The sequence below is a fragment of the Apodemus sylvaticus genome, chromosome 23 (assembly GCF_947179515.1).
Source record: "Apodemus sylvaticus chromosome 23, mApoSyl1.1, whole genome shotgun sequence".
Taxonomy (NCBI): Eukaryota; Metazoa; Chordata; class Mammalia; order Rodentia; family Muridae; genus Apodemus; species Apodemus sylvaticus.
In genome coordinates, this window is record NC_067494.1 from 26,815,829 (window position 1) to 26,833,266 (window position 17,438).

The window sequence follows — 17,438 nt, forward strand, 5'->3', positions numbered from 1 at the left end:
TATAATACTCACTAATCTGGCAGTTTTTCAGTATTTACTCTGTTATGCAACTTTCCAGTTTATTTCCCCCATAGAAAAGGGAACATTAAACTTGGGAGGGAGAGTTAGAGAGCCAGTATTTCACTTAGAGTCGTTACGAAAACAAAATTCAATCCTTGGATAAATTCATAAGCAAGTAAATGATGAATGAAAGCACTTTTAATGTGTACTTCCCCTTTGCATGCCCGTACAAATAAATAGGAAAAAAAATGTTAAAAACCTACTTAACATTAGTGTCACGCCATGAGAATTTCCTGGGGCAAAGTGAGTGAATTAATTTAGCCGTCAGAATACAGTATTCAAGTAGAAATTTTAAGTTTGCATCTTCATACATTTAATGCTTGCTAGAGTACTGCAAGAGATTTTGCAAGGAGAGGTCAAGCTTCCTTTGGGGTTCTATCTTAATTGTATAGGTTAATTAAAAATATAGGATGCACACCGAGATGGCCCTTTGTCAGCATTTTGAAGTCCATAGTAGTGAGTGCCATGTCTTTGAAGAGCGTCAGGATGGAGATCTGACCTGAGAACTAATGAATACCAGAGAGGAACTAAATAAGCTCACAAAGAAAGACAGGGTTCATCAAAATGCTGAGTTGTGAAGCCTGGCACCACTGGCTACGTCTCCAAACACTCCCTCACCTCAGGGTCAGAGAGCATTGCAGAGGCGGTGGTGGAGAGATTGTAAGAGCCAGGGGATGAGGGAGTTCACTCTGCGATTGTGTCTCCTAGTAACATTGGAAGATACACTCCTAAATCTCATTGACATATCTGCCCAGACACGAGCTGAACAAGGATGACCTCAGTGGATATGCCAAACTGAATGGGGGCAAAATCCACAGGTCCTTAACTCCAGACAGAGAGTATAGGCTGGGAGTAGATGAGGTGCCTTCCCCCGTGAAGATAATACCAATTGGTTGTCTAGGGCCAAACAATCAGCCTTGGAAACATACATACAAGTAACAATTAGCAGCTTATATTTTGGAATGTGTGTGTGTGTGTGTGTGTGTGTGTGTGTGTGTGTGTGTGTGCATGTAATAACAAATAGTGGAAAAGAACCCATGAAGGAGAAAGTGGAGAGGTATATGGGAGGGTTTGGAGTGAAAAAAAAAAAAAACAGAAGGGAGATTATTATAATCTCTAAAGAAAAAGAAAAATAGATACATGTCTTAGTTAGGGTTTCTGTTGCCGTGAAGAAACACCATGACTGCAGCAACTCTTGTAAGGAAAACATTTAATTGGGGCTCACTTACAGTTCACAGGTTACCCCATTATTGCCATGGTGGGGCACAAGGAGGCATGATGGCAGACATGGTGTTAGAGAGGAAACTGGCAGGCAGCAGGAAGGGCTAGTGAGCCAGTGGGTTGTTGGAGCTTTTGAAAACTCAAAGCCCACCCATAGTTTCTCCAACAAGGCCATCCTAATAGTGTCGTTCCCTATGAGTTTATAAGGGCCATTTTTAATCAAATTGCCAGAATACATAAAATGAAAAACAAAACCCTAAAAAATAGAAGAAGGGAAAGAAAACCAAGTTATTTTCGGCTTACAGTGTGCATGTTACAAGGCAAGGTTGGTTGTCCTTGTTGCTTTTTTAGTTAACCTGTTCCCAAGAAGCATATCATAAGAAAAGTCTGTGGAAGAGCAAAACCCCTCAACTGCCCATCTCATAGCTAGGAAGCCAAAGACAGAAAGAGGAAGGAACTTCAAAGGCCTGCTCCTAGATACCTAATGGTGTTCCCCTGGACCCTGCCTCTTAAAGGCTCCACAGCTTCCCAGTAGTTCACCTTCAGGGAGCAAGTCTGGGAAGTGAGAGAGTTAAGAATCAGCCGATAGCAGTGTCATATTGACACACTTCTTTAAGCTGTATTTGCTGCCTAGAAGGGAGACTTTCTGAGATAAATATGCACTTTTTTTCTAAATCTAGTGGCAGCTCACCTTAGCCTGTGTTTAGAAAGTTTGATTTTGGTTCCTATTGCTTTCATGAGATACAGAACACAAATCCATTATGAAGTCTAGCTCTCTCCATTGTTAAGTTTTGGTTTTTCCTTAACCAAGGGCAGGAAGGATGGGCTATCACAGGAAACCCTATCCCAAGCCAGACATGAACAGAAAAGCTCATGAAGGTGCTTCTTTGCCAGCCACAGTTTAAGCAGTCAGGGCAATTTACTTTTAAGGATTCTAGAACATTCAAACCAGAACCAAATGAATCTATAGCAATGGTTTAATGCCCAGTACAAGAAAAATGTTTCCATCCGCATATCTCTCTATAACATATTTCCTCCTTTTTCCTCGTCCAGAGGACAGATTAAATCTCTAGGACACACTGGGTCCCTTTAAAGAGGAAAGCTGGGGCTGGAGAGATGGCTCAGTGGCCATCACTGGCTGCTCTTCCAGGGGTCCTAAGTTCAATTCCCAGCAACCACGTGGTGGCTCACAACCATCTGATGCTCTCTTCTGATGTGTCTGAAGACAACTACAGTGTACAGTGTACTCACATAAAATAAAGAGGAAAGCTTGTGTGTGTGTGTGTTTGTGTGTGTGTGTGTGTCTTGTTTTGTGTTAAATGATAAAGGAATACATGGAATCAAAGCATAAGAAGACTGGAAAGTATTTTAATAAGAATTGGGTCTGTGATTCGTTATTAGAAAATAAAAATTTTAAACTCACTGGCCAACTCTGCTAGTAGAAGGAGAGAACAAAATTGCCTTAGGACAGAATATAAGCACCTTGGGGTTACTACATTTCCCCTTTGCTTCAAGTCAGCTTCAGAAGAATGAGCACACCTTGGCTAACAGGAAACTGAACAGCAGTCAGTCAGCCCTGCACAGCGGCAGCTAACAGGGAGCATGGCTGGAAGCATCTCTCTCCCTTTTTTTCCCCATTGTTTTTTTATTGGATATATTCTTTATTTACATTTCAAATGATTTCCCCTTTCCTGAATCCCCCCTCCCCGAAAACACTCTTCCCTCCCCCAGTTCCCCAATCTACCCTTTCCCGCTTCCCTGTCCTGGTATTTCCCTACACTGCTGCACTGAGCCTTTCCAGAACCAGGGGCCTCTCCTTCCTTCTTCTTGGGAGTTATTTGATATGTGAATTGTGTCTTGGGTATTCTGAGATTCTGGGCTAATATCCACTTATCAGTGAGTGCATACCATGTGTATTCTTTTGTGATTGGGTTACCTCACTCAGGATGACATTCTCCAGTTCCACCCACTTGCCTAGGAATTTCATGAATTCATTGTTTTTAATAGCTGAGTAGTATTCCATAGTGTAAATATACCACATTTTCTGTATCCGTTCCTCCATTGAGGGACATCTCGGTTCTTTCCAGCTTCTGGCTATTATAAATAGGGCTGCTATGAACATAGTGGATGGAGCATGTGTCCTTATTACATGCTGGGGAATCCTCTGGGTATATGCCCAGGAGTGGCATAATGGGGTCCTCCAGTAGTATCATGCACAGTTTTCTGAGGAACCACCAGACTGATTTCCAGAGTGGTTGTATCAGCTTGCAGCCCACCAGCTGTGGAGGAGTGTTTCTCTTTCTCCACATTCTCACCAGCACCTGTTTAATCCTGAGTTTTTGATTTTAGCAATCTGACTGGTATGAGGTGAAATCTCCTACCTCAAGCAGTACTACAGAGCAATTGTGTTAAAAACTGCATGTATTGGTACAGTGACAGGGAGGTAGATCAATGTAATAGAATTGAAGACCCAGAAATGACCCACACACCTACGGTCACTTGATCTTTGACAGAGGAGCTACAACCATCCAGTGGAAAAAAGATAGCCTTTTCAACAAATGGTGCTGGTTCAACTGGAGGTCAGCATGCAGAAGAATGCAAATCAATCCATTCTTACCTCCTTGTACGAAGGTCAAATCCAAGTGGATCAAGGACCTCCACATAAAACCAGACACACTGAAACTAATAGAAAAGAAACTGGGGAAGAGCCTTGAGGACATGGGCTCAGGGGAAAATTTCCACTCAACAGAACACCAATAGCTTATGCTCTAAGACCAAGAATTGACAAATGGGACCTCATAAAATTGCACAGTTTCTATAAGGCAAAGGACATTGCCAAAAGGACAAAACAGCAACGAACAAATTGGGAAAAGATCTTTATCAACCCTACATCCAACAGAGGGCTAATATCCAATATATACAAAGAACTCAAGAAAGTAGACTCCAGAGAGTCAAATATCCACCTTAAAAAATGGGGTACAGAGGTAAACAAAGAATTTTCACCTGAGGAATATCGAATGGCAGAAAGGCACCTAAAGAACTGTTCAACATCCTTAGTCATCAGGAAAATGGAAGCATCTCTCATCTCTACCCCTATCTTAGTTCACTGATATCATGTAGATGGAGCTGGCAGTGTCTTTGGAAATGCCATTGCCTTTCCTAACGTTCCTGTTTGTCCATTTCTGGGGCCACGCCATCAGACTGGCTTAGAATCTGCTAGATTCCTTAGCACCTTTGTACTGTAATAGCACCATCACCCCCAGCTTAAAATTTTTTTCTTGTCTTTCCTTTTGTAAATTGTTAGAGTGGAAGAGTGGTTCAGTGGTTAAGAGCATCTTTTGCCTTTGCCAAGGACCCAAGTTCAGTTCCTAGCATCCACACCCTGATTTGGTTGTTCACAACTGTCTGTAACCCCAGCTCCAGGGAAATTCTTTAGCTTCTGGGACACCTGTACTCGCATGCATATTCCCCTCTTGTACACACTTAATTTTAAAAATAAATAAGATTTTAAGTTGCACATTTATTGATTGATTGGATGGTTGACTGATTGTGTCTGTGTGAGGGAGGCGATGGCCCCAGTGCAGAAGTGGAGGTAAAATAACCTTGAACAAACTGTTATCTCTTTCCACCATGTATGTTCCAAGATCAATTTAGGTTGGCAGGTTCGGCAGCAAATGCTTCTACTTATTGAGCCATATTGCCAGCCCTAGAGTTTGATTTCTAGCATGACGAAAGCACTCAATTTGTAAGTGCCTGCCATCTGACACAGAAAGGATTGCTATGAAGCCATCCACAAAAGAAGTGTGTTTGTCCTTCATTTCGTGAAGATTGAATAGTTAAAGTTATTATTAAATCAAGCAAAAGTAATGAGTAAAATTTGTAAAAATAAGTAGAATATCTTCTCTTCTGGCTTGAAAGCAAAATAACATAAAAAGGATTTCACATAGCCATCTAGAACAAATTAGAGGAAATTATCAATCTGCTTTAAAAATAAATGAACAGATGAACTGGTAATTTTTTTTTTGAGAAACTAATAGATGTATATCTACCTTTCAAAATGAAACCACAAGGATACAATGATAAATTTCTCTGGTGAGGTCATGCTCCTGATGGCCCTGCTCTTGGTGACATGCCAGGCTCCCCAGGGACAAGGCAAAAAGAAGATGGCTTCCAGCAGTGTTGTGATGGGTGGTTCAAGTTACCTTATTTGAGGATGAGCGGGAGGAGGAGGTATAATTAGGTAGCAGTTGGGGTTTCCTGTTAGTTCTGGGGCCCCTGTATTTATTGAGCGTGTACACGCTCACTCTTCTAATCAATCTTTAGTGCTCTGTAGCAAAGTATCACCTTTCCCTCCTCTTACACCAAGTCCGTCCATCCTGAAAATTAATTCTGCTGGTCCTTTAAAGCCAAGAACCAGCAAACTTTCTTCCAGAGCTCTATTCCAATGACTCTGTCACCCCTGCCCACAGTATTGACTTTCTGAATTTAGGGATGTAGTGAACCTACTTCTTACAGCTGTGCCTTTACTCCTGAATCTCAGATTGTCTTATGTGCACTTTACAGTTGAACAGAATTCTTTACAGTTTATATTTTGTCTTTTCTTCCTCAGGCCCTCTTTACCATGAGGAGCCAGTATATTTTTAGGGAGGACTCTGGCCCTTCACCATCTGTCTCATTTGCATTGTGAGTTAAGCTCTGTTTTGGAATGCTGACTGTCAAGCTCTCTCCTTAACCCTGTCAGTTTTTTATTCCATCCCCCAAAAATATAATCTTAAAATCCCCACCTTCAAAAGTCCAAAAGATAAAATGCTTGTGATGAGGTTTGAGAAGTTACCCATTGCCTGAGGATCATGAAGTTACTCTCCACACTTATGCACCATCTCTTGCTGACCCAGCAGCCCCTTAGCCTGTGCAGTCCTGCTCACACAGTGAGGACAAGACATATTGGTGAGCACTGGGGTACTGGAGTTTCCTCTTTTGGGGCACACTCAAAGAAACCAAAAATTGAGATGATGGTAGCAAATATCATCCCTTAGGGCTTTGAGACTATATTGCTCAGATGACTGGCATCACTTGGGACTAACAGCATTGTTTTATATATAAATATATATATATATATATATATATATATATATATATATATATATATATATATATATATATATATACATGTTATATGTGTGTATATGTAATATATTTACTATATAAATTATATAATAGGTAGATAGATAGATAGATAAATAGATAGATAGATAAAGAGAGAGATAAATAATTTTTGAGAGACCTCTAAAAATTAATCAATTGGTCCAATTAGTCATTGGATTACTATATCCAACTTTTATAAGCCATATGTAAAACAATTGTTGCAATAGTCTCAGGGCTTATGTTTCAACTTAATCAGGTATATTATCTTTTTTCCCCCTTATCATGTCTTATCTTCTAGCTTATTACATAATATCCTTAGGAAACGTCATATCCGCAGAGTTAGGGCTTTTTCACTGGGAACCTTGCAGCTTGTTGACAGTTTTAATAAGACCAGTTTGGATGGATTGAGAAAAGTTAGGAGCCAAAGGAAAATTGATCGAGGAGATAATGTGACAGCAGGAAGTGTATCTATTGCATAATAGATGGTAAGTTTTGTTTGTGGAGAAGCAGGAAAAGGGTGAACATTAGCAGAAAGTATATATTTAAGGTTGTGTGTGTGTGTGTGTGTGTGTGTGTGTGTTTGATTTTTTTTTTTTAATTTTTCAGTGAAGTGTGAGACAAAGGCAAGATAATATTGGGGAAGGACCCTTCCTTTTGGGTAAGCAAGGAGAAGGATGAAGGCAGGGGTCTCTGATCTTGGTTCACTCTGATCAGAGTGAACTCTAGTTCACTCACTTGTCAGTAAGCAGGCATTTGAAGCTTGGGATCAAATATTTAAAGTAGAAACAGTCTGTATGTAGACTGATTTTTTTTTCTCTCCGTATTCAGCCACAGCTGCTTCGATTCAGAAAAGGCAAAGTAATTGAGCAGAGCCAGGCCTGAGAAGAGCTTTGCCAGGGGTGAGGGGAAGGCAGAGTGATAAAAGTTGTCTGTGGTGATTATAATGATGGACTGTAGGCTCAAATCTGCATGGATTCATCAAGAAATATTTAAAAACCTTAATTCTGCAAACCCACTTCCATATCAAGAGCTCAGGCTTAAATCAGACCATCTGTGTTCAGATCTCCAAACTGTTCCTGGCCCGAGGCCCTCAGCGAGTTATCTAAGTACCTGCTCTTCACTGTCCCCCTCCTACATCTGAAAACAGCGATCACAATCCCCTAAGTCCCCAGTAGCTTCATAATGTGGACTGAGCTTTTCACATACAGAGACTTCCAATGTGCTCAGTGGAGTATTAGCCTAATACTTAATATTACTTGGTTCTCAACAGCAGCAGATAGAAGCTCCTACACCCTGACCTACTTCATTAAAATATATAGAATGTGTAAGCCATGCCTTAACATAATATTATCGTAATATTATCCTATTACTTAAGATTGTATGTCCCAACCCTGCCTTTCATCTTTCTCTTGCTCAGCAAGGAAAATCTTTCTGTCCCTGTGATTGTCCTGACAGTAGCAACATATATAATTGCTTCTCCTCTGTTTGTGCGTGTGATGAGTCAGATGTCTTTAGTGTTTGCCCTAGTGTGCCTTTGTATTCATAATCAGAAGCAAACAGTGAATAGCAAATGCCAGGAAATCCTGATCACTGTGAAACTGGAGACAGAGTAGCAGGTAGGTGGATGCCGCCATCTGGCAGCCTTTGGCTAAGTGGAGTACCTTCCAGTCAGTTCAGTTCGTCCTGGTGGTGGTGGTGGTAGTGGTGGTTGTGATGCTTCTTTCCTAAGGACAAAGGTTTGAAAATTCTTTTCCCTCTCCTATTTGTCTATCAAGAAAGACAACAGAGCTGAACTATGCAGCTGGTTGCTTCATGGCCTCTCTGAAGGGTTAGGGTACAACATTTGTGTTAATGTCCTTTGTTTGAATGCTTTCTCATATGATTTGCATTTTACTTTCTTTGGCATATGAAGGTAGATGTGTCACACATTACCCAATAGACCTTTCCTCATCAAAGGCCTCAACAGTTTTACTGCTGTTTCTCCTATGACAGCAATCCCAAGATGGCTGGCCACCCTGGTGATAGATAGGTCTCTGCTCCTGCTATCCTCTGCCTCATGAGAATTTTTGAACCTAAAGACTCATTTGGATATTTAAATTTTCACTTTATTCTGGGACACCTTCCTGAGCCAGGTGCGATTTTGAAGTCAGATTTTGGTAGCAGCAGTCTAGGATGGCAGGATAGTTTCTCTGGGGTGCTGTGGTTAGCTCCTCCCACTCCCCTACCTGCCTGAGATGGCTTGGAAGATAGGAAGATATGCGGCTATGATTTTGAGGGAAGACATTACTTTGGTTCTGTTTTGGTTGCCTGCTCTGGGCAAGCTGGAAGCATTATAGCAAGAGTTTTCTGCTCTGTGGAGCCTGCAGCTGTTTAAATACTTAGCTTTTATATTTCATATGGATTTTGTTCTGTTCCTCATTCTCCATGAAAGAAAGAAAGAGAGAGAGAGAGGGAGAGAGGGGGTGAAGGAAGGAAGGAAGGAAGAGAAGGAAGGAAAGAAGGAAGGAAGGAAAGAAAGAAAGAAAGAAAGAAAGAAAGAAAGAAAGAAAGAAAGAAAGAAAGAAAGAAAGAAAGAAAGAAAGAAAGAAAGAAAGAAAGAAAACTTCTCCCCTAAATTGTTGTTATGTAAACCACAGCTTTCCTTTGTAACCAGAGGCTGTGTTTACTTTGAGCCTTTGCAGTTCTGCCTAATGAATCAACTGGAATTGAATTCACAAAGGAGACTCCCCGCCCCTCCCTCCGTCTGTTTGCCAAATGTGTGTGTTCCTTCAGCTCCCAGGATGCAGTGCCATCAGCGCAGAACCATTAGCCGGCATGCTTTGGAATTCTCAACTGTTTGCCTAACTAGCCAGTGGTATTTTGCCCTTGTGGTGAGGTAGGATTGTCCAGGGGAAGGTCCACATCTGTGGTTCTGGAGAATGCATACATAATATTTAAGCGTGAAGTCTGACTCTGCACTGCTGGGAGCTCTAGTTTAGCTTGGTGAGCCTTAGTTTGTCTTGGTATCTTGCAATGAGATGGATGTCTTCGCACAATAGTGCTGTGACCAGGACTGAAATTACTTGGGGGAGAAATGAGAAAAATATCAATGGAGTCTTGGATGTTTAAGCTTAGGAACCCGTGATAGCAGGATGGAACTGCACTACATTTTCACTAAACTGTTCTTTAAATCCTACTGGTGGCTGAGAGATGTGTTTCTGCCGAGCAATTCTCATGGTCATACTTTGAACAGCCATTCTTTTAGGCCAGACATCTTCTACTTGCCCATGAACTTTGGGGCAGTGCAGGGAGTTAGAGGATAGAGTGGTTTTGTTGCTGTTCAAGTCAAGTGGAAATACTTGTCCTTTTGTACTAGAGTTAAGCATAAGAGAAGAGGAGGCAGACAGCTTTCCCATGGCTTCTAAAACATATTCCCTTCATAGAAGTTTTCTATTTGAGATTCTTAGGATGGCTTACCAAACTCAATTCAAACATAAGCTTCATTTATTTATTGAAACCTATTTTGCATTATCAGGGCATTCTATTACCCAAGTATACATAACAGTGATTATGCCCAGTGATGCATGCCACTTTTTTGGTGCATTGTGTAAGTTATAAAAGCAGTGATTTCTCTTTAAATTAATTTTTATGAATATTTTAATATCATCTCTCATGTTCTGTGCTATTTCGCATAGCTTACTAAACAGTTTAAGAACTAAGGGTCATTGCTGAAGTCCTTTGAGAACCATTAGATGTTATTGTTCTGTTGTGGCCTAGATAAGGGACTGTAAACTATTTTTAAATATAAGACTACTAGCCCATCAAATTTATGAGCATTTTTTTTTGAGACAGGGTTTCTCTGCATAGCCCTGGCTGTCCTGGAACTCACTCTGTAGGCCAGGCTGGCCTTGAACTCAGAAATCCGCCTGCCTCTGCCTCCCAGAGTGCTGGGATTACAGGCGTGCGCCACCACACCTGGCTCTATGAGCATTTTAACTCATACTCCCACACACATACACAAACACACACATACACACATGCTTATACTCACATACATATACATGCATGCTTACAGTCACATATATACATATGCACACATATATACACACAACTAATTTATGCCCTACCATTATTGATTTTACTATCTATTCCTTTAAGATTTCCAACTAATATATGAATCATAACAATAAGGCATGCTTTTCAAGTGAAGAACAGGGATCACACATAAAATTATCCACTTCCAAAAATAATAGTACTAGTTATTGAATAATGCTAGGAAGATGGAGGTAGAGTTTATAAATCACAAGAGAAAAGCACTTAGTCATGGAGAGGCTGGGAACCAGGGTGTGTAGAGAGAGGGGAGCTAGCAGGCATGAACTGGGGAGGAAGAGGACTGGGGCCAACAAACAGAGGAGCCTCAGTAGATGGCAAGATGAGCACATGGTATTCATATTTCGAGTCTTCATGTCTCCGGTCTTCAGGAATTTGATTAGGGCTTTTAAAGTGTGTTAACTCTTCCAAATGTAGCAACTCATCACAGCCCCTCTGCTGTCAAAGCATTTGCTCGGAATGAAAAACCACCATCTGCCTTACAAGATGGCGATTAACTCCGAAGCCCACATTGATTTGGCCACGCCCCACTTAGGGCTGGAGCATCCTTGGCAATCATCCCTTATGTCTGTGTTTCAGGTTGTGGTTGTAATTGTTTTTCTGATACAGACAGCAGAATTTTGCCGACATTTCCTAATATAGTTACGCAAACAAAAGTGGTTGTTCAGAGTGCTTTTGTGTGTATTGTGTGTCTATGTGGCATGCATGTTTATGTATGTTGCCATGTGAGAGGGCTTAAGCAAAACCCATGGTGTTTCTCATCCAAGTCTCGGCACCAAATGAAGGGGCGTAAAAAGAGAGGATGGGGGTTAAGGAAGTGTGGCACAGCGGTGTGGGGGAAGGGGGTGCCCAGGCAAGCTCTTGTCCAGGCACTTCTTTCCCACACGCACACAGGCATGGTATGGAATAGAGTTTATTCAGGGTTGAGGATGGGAGTTCGTGGTAGAGAAAGGCAGAGAGAGAGAGAGAGAGAGAGAGAGAAGAGAAAGTAGAGAGGTCGAGTGGAAGTCGGCCATGACCACGTGGAGAGAGGGGGAAGGGGAGGAGGGTCCAAGGGGCAGAGAGGTGAGAGTATGTGAGAGAGCAGAGAGAGAGAAAAGAGAGGGAGAGGAGGGGCAAGTAGCCCCTCTTATACTGGGCCAGATCTATGGGGCGGGAGATACCAGGTAGGTGTGGAGTGGAGCTTAAACAGAATACCAACACCATGTGTGTGGAAAAAATGACTCTGTGTGTGTGTGTGTGTGTGTGTGTTTGTATATATTTGGAGGTCCCAGATCCTTTATTCTTCTACACCTTATGTATTTGGGCAGGGTATCTCACTTGAACCCAGAACTCGCCCAAGTCTAGCTTGCCAGTTTGTTGCAGACGTCCCCTGCCTCTGTCCCCTGCACTGGCATTATGTACGACCTTCCAGACCCACCTAGGCTTCCCAGGGAACAGGGCTCTGAATTTTCAGCCTTATACTTCAGTGCCAAGCCATCTCTCCAGCCCCTATTATTCATGCCTTGAATATTGAGTAACAATCGAGCACTAGATTTCTGAGTGATCCATAATGGAGATTATTTTTTGCATACTTTTGAAATATATCTGGGATTTTAGAAGGCTATAGCTTATATTGTATTTTGTAGCATGCTTCTACTTAATCATTTTGTTTCCTCTGCAGCCATCAAACACAGACAACCTGTTGGGATCATCCTAAGATGACTGAACTCTTTCAATCCCTTGGTGAGTGCTGCTGTTTTTATGACTGGGCCTTGGTGAGTGCTGCTGTATTGAGTAGTGATGAGTGGGCCTTCATAGCCAAGGTTTGTATATTCACAAAAAGCTACTCCGCTACTTACCCTCTCTTCTTGTATGGATGAAAGACATACAAGAACATAAAGACCCAGGACAGTGCTACGCCACGCTACAAGAGTCCTTAACTTTAAAGGCTGTTGAACGCCTAAGATGAACACACAAAGCAAGACTTTGCGATTTGGAAGGTCGCCAGCCAAAAGGACTTCATTTTCCAGGAGAGACCTGATTGCTATTGGTCTTACCTCTGTCGTATTGGCTCCTCTTACAGATCAGCTTTGCAAACTAAAGAACAGAAAAACACAGTCATAATATAGTAACCTCAAATTTAAACTGATTTCAACTGTTTTGTTTTCTATTTGGAAACTTTTTCTCAAATTATCTTTCTCATTTTTAAGTAATTAAACTAAACTTTTTTTTTTTTTTGGACAGGAAAAAAAAAGAGTTATGCTTTTAGACTAGTCCCTAGTCAGTGGTGTTTAGCTAATTGGTGAGATAGTCTTCATCAGGTTGGCTGTTGTCACAGAAGTTTAGTCCTCGAGAAACTGAGGCAATGCTGAGGGAGAAGAGAGCATCCTATGCTCCACTCCTTACCACCTTGAGACAGGGCACACACACTTTTTTCCTTTTTAAACACTGGGCACCTTTGGGTACTCTCCCTTTGTAGTCTAGGCTGCAGAAGAAAACAAAAGAAAATCACTGCTTTGCTCCATTTAGAGACTGAGATGGAGGAAAAAACAGTGGTCTTTGAGCTTTCTTCCAACTCTGTAATTCACGGGGAGGAATGCTGATTATTTTACATTCTGGTTGTTTTAACCAGATCTGTGAATGAATAGCAGAAGCAAATTGATCAGGGTAGACAGAGCGTAGAAGGACAGCCCCAGGAGTCCTGGGATGCGCTGGCAGATGATGGAAAACTAATCGTCCTAGGAAGCCAATGACTCTGAAGGAGAAACCGTCAGCTGAGCAGTTGGGCAGTCCCCAGTTGTAGCGGTACCTCCTTTTCCCCCAGCGGACAGAACTTTTCCCCTGCTTGTGACCCCCACAAGTCAAGGCCGACACTCCCGCAGCACAAGACAGGTTAAATAGAAATGCAGTGCAAAATTATTGGATCAAAGCTTTGTGTGATGAAAGAGAAGTGAAAAGTAAGAAAGCGTTTGACTTCTCTGTAGGTCTGATGAAGTCAGGTAGTCTGATTAGACTAAGAGAGATGTTCCACTGGTAAATAGGATGAAGGAGAAGCCAGCCTGTGTGTCCAGGTTCTGTGCAGCTTCTAGGAGTATCAGTCTTTGCCTCCAAGGGGAGGATATGTGACTTGTAGCTTCAAATGAAGATGGAAAAGGTCAGAGTGACCTCCATTTTATGACTGGTTTTGGGAAAGAGGCATCTGAGTTCTATGATTTGTTCATGGAAAGGGATTTTGAGTTTTCTGTATAAGACTGTTTTACAATGTCTCCCAATATGGTATGAACAATCATTTGATTATATTTATAGACTGATGTGAAATTTAGGAAGATTTTTTTTTCTTGTGAACACACACATTTTTCCATGATCCAAAATAAGCAAATATGTTCATTCTTGGCATTCGGTATAAGTTAAATAATAATCAGGCTTTTAACTTGTTCTCTCTTCCATTTCAGCTGATCTGAATAATGTACGTTTCTCTGCCTACCGCACAGCAATCAAAATTCGAAGGCTGCAAAAAGCATTATGTTGTGAGTTATCACACTAACTGACTCACCTTGTGTTTTAGGAGGTTGACTTTGTTGTTATTAGTGTTAAGACAGAGACAAATGGAGAGGCTGGTGTGGTTGCAGAGTCGGTCTGACTTTCAGTGCCCCTCATTCAAGGAGTTAGCCACATTTCTACCCATGCTTCGTGGTTGGTGCCATCCGTGTGTACTGGCAAAACCAGTGAGCCCTGCCACTCGCATTCGGAGCACAAAATTAATCAAAACACAGGAAAAGCACTTTCGAGAATTATACTGCCAGCCAGTTTTAAAAGATTAAGCCACTGAATCAAAGTAGTAGGTTAGTGCCTAGTAAGTCCTTTTTGTCTACTTCAAACTGTGGGATTCCAAGCTGTTTGACTCAAGACAATCATGAAAGAGAAATTCGAAGCAGTCACATTGCTGATTTGTCTGGGACCTGAAACCATAAACATGATAGAAAATTCTCTTTTCCTTTAAATATGACAGAAGTTATTTGCATTGTTAATGAATTTTTCCCTGTGGAGAGCATGCTCATGAGATATTCTATGGTGGTCATTTTAACCAAAGTTCTTTTTATGCAGAGAAGATCAAAAAGTAATCAGACATCCTTGTAAATAGAGTATTGATTTAGGCTTTCTGGATTCTGTCTTTGCTTGGATTATTGACCTGACCCAAGCAACATTTAAGCCTTACTAGATCCTATTATGCAGAGTAATATTTGCATGTACTTTAAGTATTGGGAGATTTGGACAATTCCATAAACGCTTGTTTTCTGCTCTTTGTTAAGAGCTGCTATCTGCCTGGGTAGCTCAGTAAAGTTTTGAAAACTACCTTCAGAAAAATGATATGTTAGGGTCAAAAATTGGGTTTCTTAGAAACAATCATGGGAGGGCTGTGTAGTGTCTCATATGGAAGAAGTATATGTTGTACATGACCAATGACTTCTGTTCCTGGATCTCATGGTAGAAGGAGAGAACCGACTCCTGTAAGTTGTCCTCTGATTCCCGTATACTCACAGTTGCACCCCACATGCATACACACACACACACACACGCACACACACACATACACATGAAAGAAAATAAAATTTCAATAGCTAAATATAAGTTATGGATCTATTTGAAGTTGGCTGGGTGAGCAGAGTCGAGCAAAGAGAAATGTTCAGTCACTTAGAGAAGGTAGAGTCCCACAAAGTGGTAAATAAGAAAATACCTAAGTTCCTTTTGGATGAGAAGTCTAACAGGCCAAGAAAGAGCAATATATAAGCCACAGAAAGCAACGAGGAGGTGACCTCAGGTCTTGCGTTATCCCCGCAGGCTCAAAGGGAGTCAGCAGGTTGTAGCAGTTCACAGCACATGTTCCAGAATGACCTGTTCAAACCATGGGAGCCCTCACACTCTGGCTAGAGATCTGTTTATTGGATGAGACTGGGACCAGATGCAGACTGTGAACAGAAGGCAGTTTGTCTATCTCCTCAGTGTGTCTGTGGTGATAATAGTTTCGAACCCAATATCCAGCTAGACTTGTCTGTCCAGGCCTATTGAGTTATAAAATGGGGGCAGATGACCCAGACACGGACTTTCCACTGGTCAAAGACTGTTTCCTAACACAGTGACCATGTTACCAAAGTTCTGTTATACACCTGGGTAGAGAACCCTCTTTATGCACTTAGGGTATGCTTTCTTGCGTTCTTTTACTCCTGAAGGATCTCGTTCAAACCCGAGAGGAACAGAAGAGAGACTCCTCCAGTCTCTGAGCTAAAAGGTAGTTTATAATGTACAGCGGACATTGCCTCCAGTTTGTGTAAGCTTAAATAGCTTCAGGGATCTCCTGACAGCCACTGGCTTCTTCCTCCCCACTGCCTCTGGCCACCACAGGGCTCCAGCCTGGGGTCTCTATACTTCTTGTTACATTTATGTCTTTGACCAGATGAACTCTTTGCTCTCAAATTCTGTTTACTTGAAGCGCCCTGGCTCATCTTCCATAGGCTGCCGTCTTTTAGTCCTTCCTGATGCTATCTAAAATTTACTTCTTCTACAATTTTCATGCTTGTGCCACCTGTTTCTAATTTTCCCAGCATTTTTATAAGGGCCCGAAAGTGCTGTTTTTCACTTTGCTTGCCTGGCATAAGAGTTGTTGTGTCAGGAGGTTGACCTGTCTCTACACACAGTGGCTTCGAGGTCATGGTCACCTCTCATTCTGTGCATATCTGCACTCATCATAGTGCCCTCTTGCCAGCATAAGGAGAGAGCACATTTGTCTTTATTCTGCCAGTCCTCATTTATTTCTTTGGCTCCGAGAATGCTCAGGAGATAGAGCAAGGCAAGAGACTCATTCCAACATGCAAAGGGCTCAGATGCAAAGGGAACAGTGAAAGTGGACAGAATGTTCTTGCTTTCAGCAGATTGCCCTCCCTTTAGAGTGCTGGCCTCTGCCTGGCTGGTATCTGCTCTCTGTCTCCCTACTTCCTTTATTTTTCTCCCAACCGCTCAAATTGATGGCTGGCCTGGCAGATTATACCTAGTTTCTCCTGCCTAAAAGCTCTGGGTCCAGCTCTTCACATTTGCCATCTTCCCATGACTAGTGTGTGCTATCCCTTGGTTCTCATGCTGCCAGCTGTGCTCTAATAACTTGACTTCTCTTCCCTCACTCCTGGTAACTTTTCATATATATATATATATAATTGCAGTGCTTGTCTTAGGCACAAAGACACATACGTGGTCAGAATCATAATTCTTAATATTCTTTTTACATACTTCTTGTCTACCTTTCCAAAAGAATTACATTTTTATGAGAAGGAAGAGTCTCTGCTTTGTTCTTCCCTACCTTAGCCCTCCTATAGTTTCTGTTGCAAAGCTGGAATCACGTAGGCCTTCCTGAACAAGATATGAACTTGAAGGAGACATAGGTGTGTACTAGAAGACATGTGAAAGATTTAGAGTCATGCTTTGTCATAGTCAGATTTAATTTTGACTTACGCAAATTATGTTACTATACATCAGCCAAACCTGAATGAACTAACCATGAGCATCAGCATGGTACATGTGAAAGCTATAAAACTAAGTGGGAAAAGTCAAAAAAGCAAATGAAATTTGTATAGTTCAGTTTCATTTATGTATAGTTCAAAGCCTTGCTTAACTAAACACTGTTCTATTTATGGTACACACATGCTTTTAAGAACTAAAAGTAAATGCAAAGGTTAGAGATTACCCTTGTGATCATGATGGCGCATAAATACATATGATGCTAGTATGTTCATTTTCTTTGGTGTGTAACAGATTGTGTATTCTTGTTTTCTTCAACACACTATGCACTTTATATATTACATACACACACACACATATACACACATGGTCTTTTAGTCAACATATAAAAATATGTAATATACAACATATATAATATATAATATATAAATATA

The 17,438-nt window shown here is 41.4% G+C and overlaps 1 protein-coding gene across 5 annotated transcripts in view; it reads left to right on the forward strand.

The window, feature by feature from the left end:
- The window catches only part of Utrn (utrophin), a 508,244-nt gene that overhangs the window by 417,651 nt on the left and 73,155 nt on the right, over positions 1-17,438 (forward strand). For all 5 annotated transcript variants that reach the window (XM_052169847.1, XM_052169848.1, XM_052169850.1 and 2 more), the window contains 2 exons: positions 12,179-12,240; positions 13,950-14,024. In XM_052169847.1, the coding sequence (XP_052025807.1) occupies positions 12,179-12,240; positions 13,950-14,024 (137 nt within the window). The remainder of the gene's footprint in view (positions 1-12,178; positions 12,241-13,949; positions 14,025-17,438) is intronic.